At 40.2% G+C, this 1281-nt stretch overlaps 1 protein-coding gene across 1 annotated transcript in view; it reads right to left on the reverse strand.

Moving 5' to 3' along the window:
- The window catches only part of LOC101846618, a gene marked incomplete in the record, with an annotated part of 16110 nt that overhangs the window by 1411 nt on the left and 13418 nt on the right, over positions 1-1281 (reverse strand). The window contains 1 exon segment of the mRNA XM_013090057.2: positions 1037-1213. Within this exon segment, the coding sequence (XP_012945511.2) occupies positions 1037-1213 (177 nt within the window).

Consider the following 1281-nt stretch of genomic DNA (forward strand, 5'->3'; position numbering starts at 1 on the left):
GGAGAGACAAATATGAAGAGAGAAATGCAAAGAGATGGAGAGTGAGATAGTGAAGAGATTCTCTGCTTTAAAAAAAATACTATTATAATAAACAGCATATTATATATATATTGCAAATACCCGTTCCACAGCAAGCTCTATATGCTTTACAATCTATAACGATAATATTTTTAATATTACCCCAGCAGACCTGATAGCATTGTGAAGCAATCTCAACTTTCTGGGAAGCATACAGTGCAAGCTGCCATTTTATAGATGTTTAAAACACTAACTTACTGACAACAATAAATTGTGGAACTTGGAGAAGAGTCATTGAGAACAATGAACAGAAGAGTGGGAAGGTGAGGAATGATACCAAAAGGCCAGGACAGGATAGGGAGATGTTTAAAGTTTTTGTTTGTGGCTTTTCCCTGATCCAGGATGAGAAAGGCAATGACGATGGTTCCACAATGATGATGATGATGATGATGATGATGATGATGATGATGATGATGATGATGTTGATGATGATGATCATCATCATGATAATAAAGATGATGATAGTGAGGCTCCTGAGAAAGCCTGTGTGACAAAACGTTGAGCCAATTTAATAAACCAAATTTCAAATATTTTTAAAAAGTATACTTTTATACATAAAGGAATTAAGACTCTATCCCTACCTACTCTGCTGATGATGATGATGAAGTTGATGATGATGATGAAGATGATGATGATGATGAAGATGATGATGTTGATGATGAACAATGATGATAATAATGAAGATAACGGCAAAAATGACAATATCGATTTACTAAGAGTTAATAACAAAGAAAGTGTTAGATTGGAACCCACAGGGTAAAAGATCAAGGGGAAGACCTCGTGAAACATGGAGAAGAGTCACGGAAATGGATGTGTACAGAAAAGTGGGAGGACATGGAATAACATCAAGCGACTAGCCCAGGATAGGGAAAGGTGGAAAGTGTTTGTTCGTGGCCTATATCCTGATCCAGGGTGAGAAAGGCAACGATGATGGTTAAAAGTTAATAAATCAACTCACGCTGGCACGTCAGTTCTTCAGGATGCCACTGCTCACTGAGACACGTGAGCTCGTAGTCTGAGGTGATGTCATCAATACCGAAGCCAGCGTGACACATGACGAGAACGGCCGTACCGTGGTACGTCTCCGACGTGTTTGCTTCGGCGTGGTGCAGGGTCAAGGGCACGCACGAAGTGTCTGTGGCGAAAGAGTGGGGGTTTGGGGGAAGAGAGGTGTGTGTGAGTGTGTGTGTGTGTGTGTGTGTT

The sequence above is a fragment of the Aplysia californica genome, unplaced genomic scaffold, assembly GCF_000002075.1.
Source record: "Aplysia californica isolate F4 #8 unplaced genomic scaffold, AplCal3.0 scaffold01128, whole genome shotgun sequence".
Taxonomy (NCBI): domain Eukaryota; kingdom Metazoa; phylum Mollusca; class Gastropoda; order Aplysiida; family Aplysiidae; genus Aplysia; species Aplysia californica.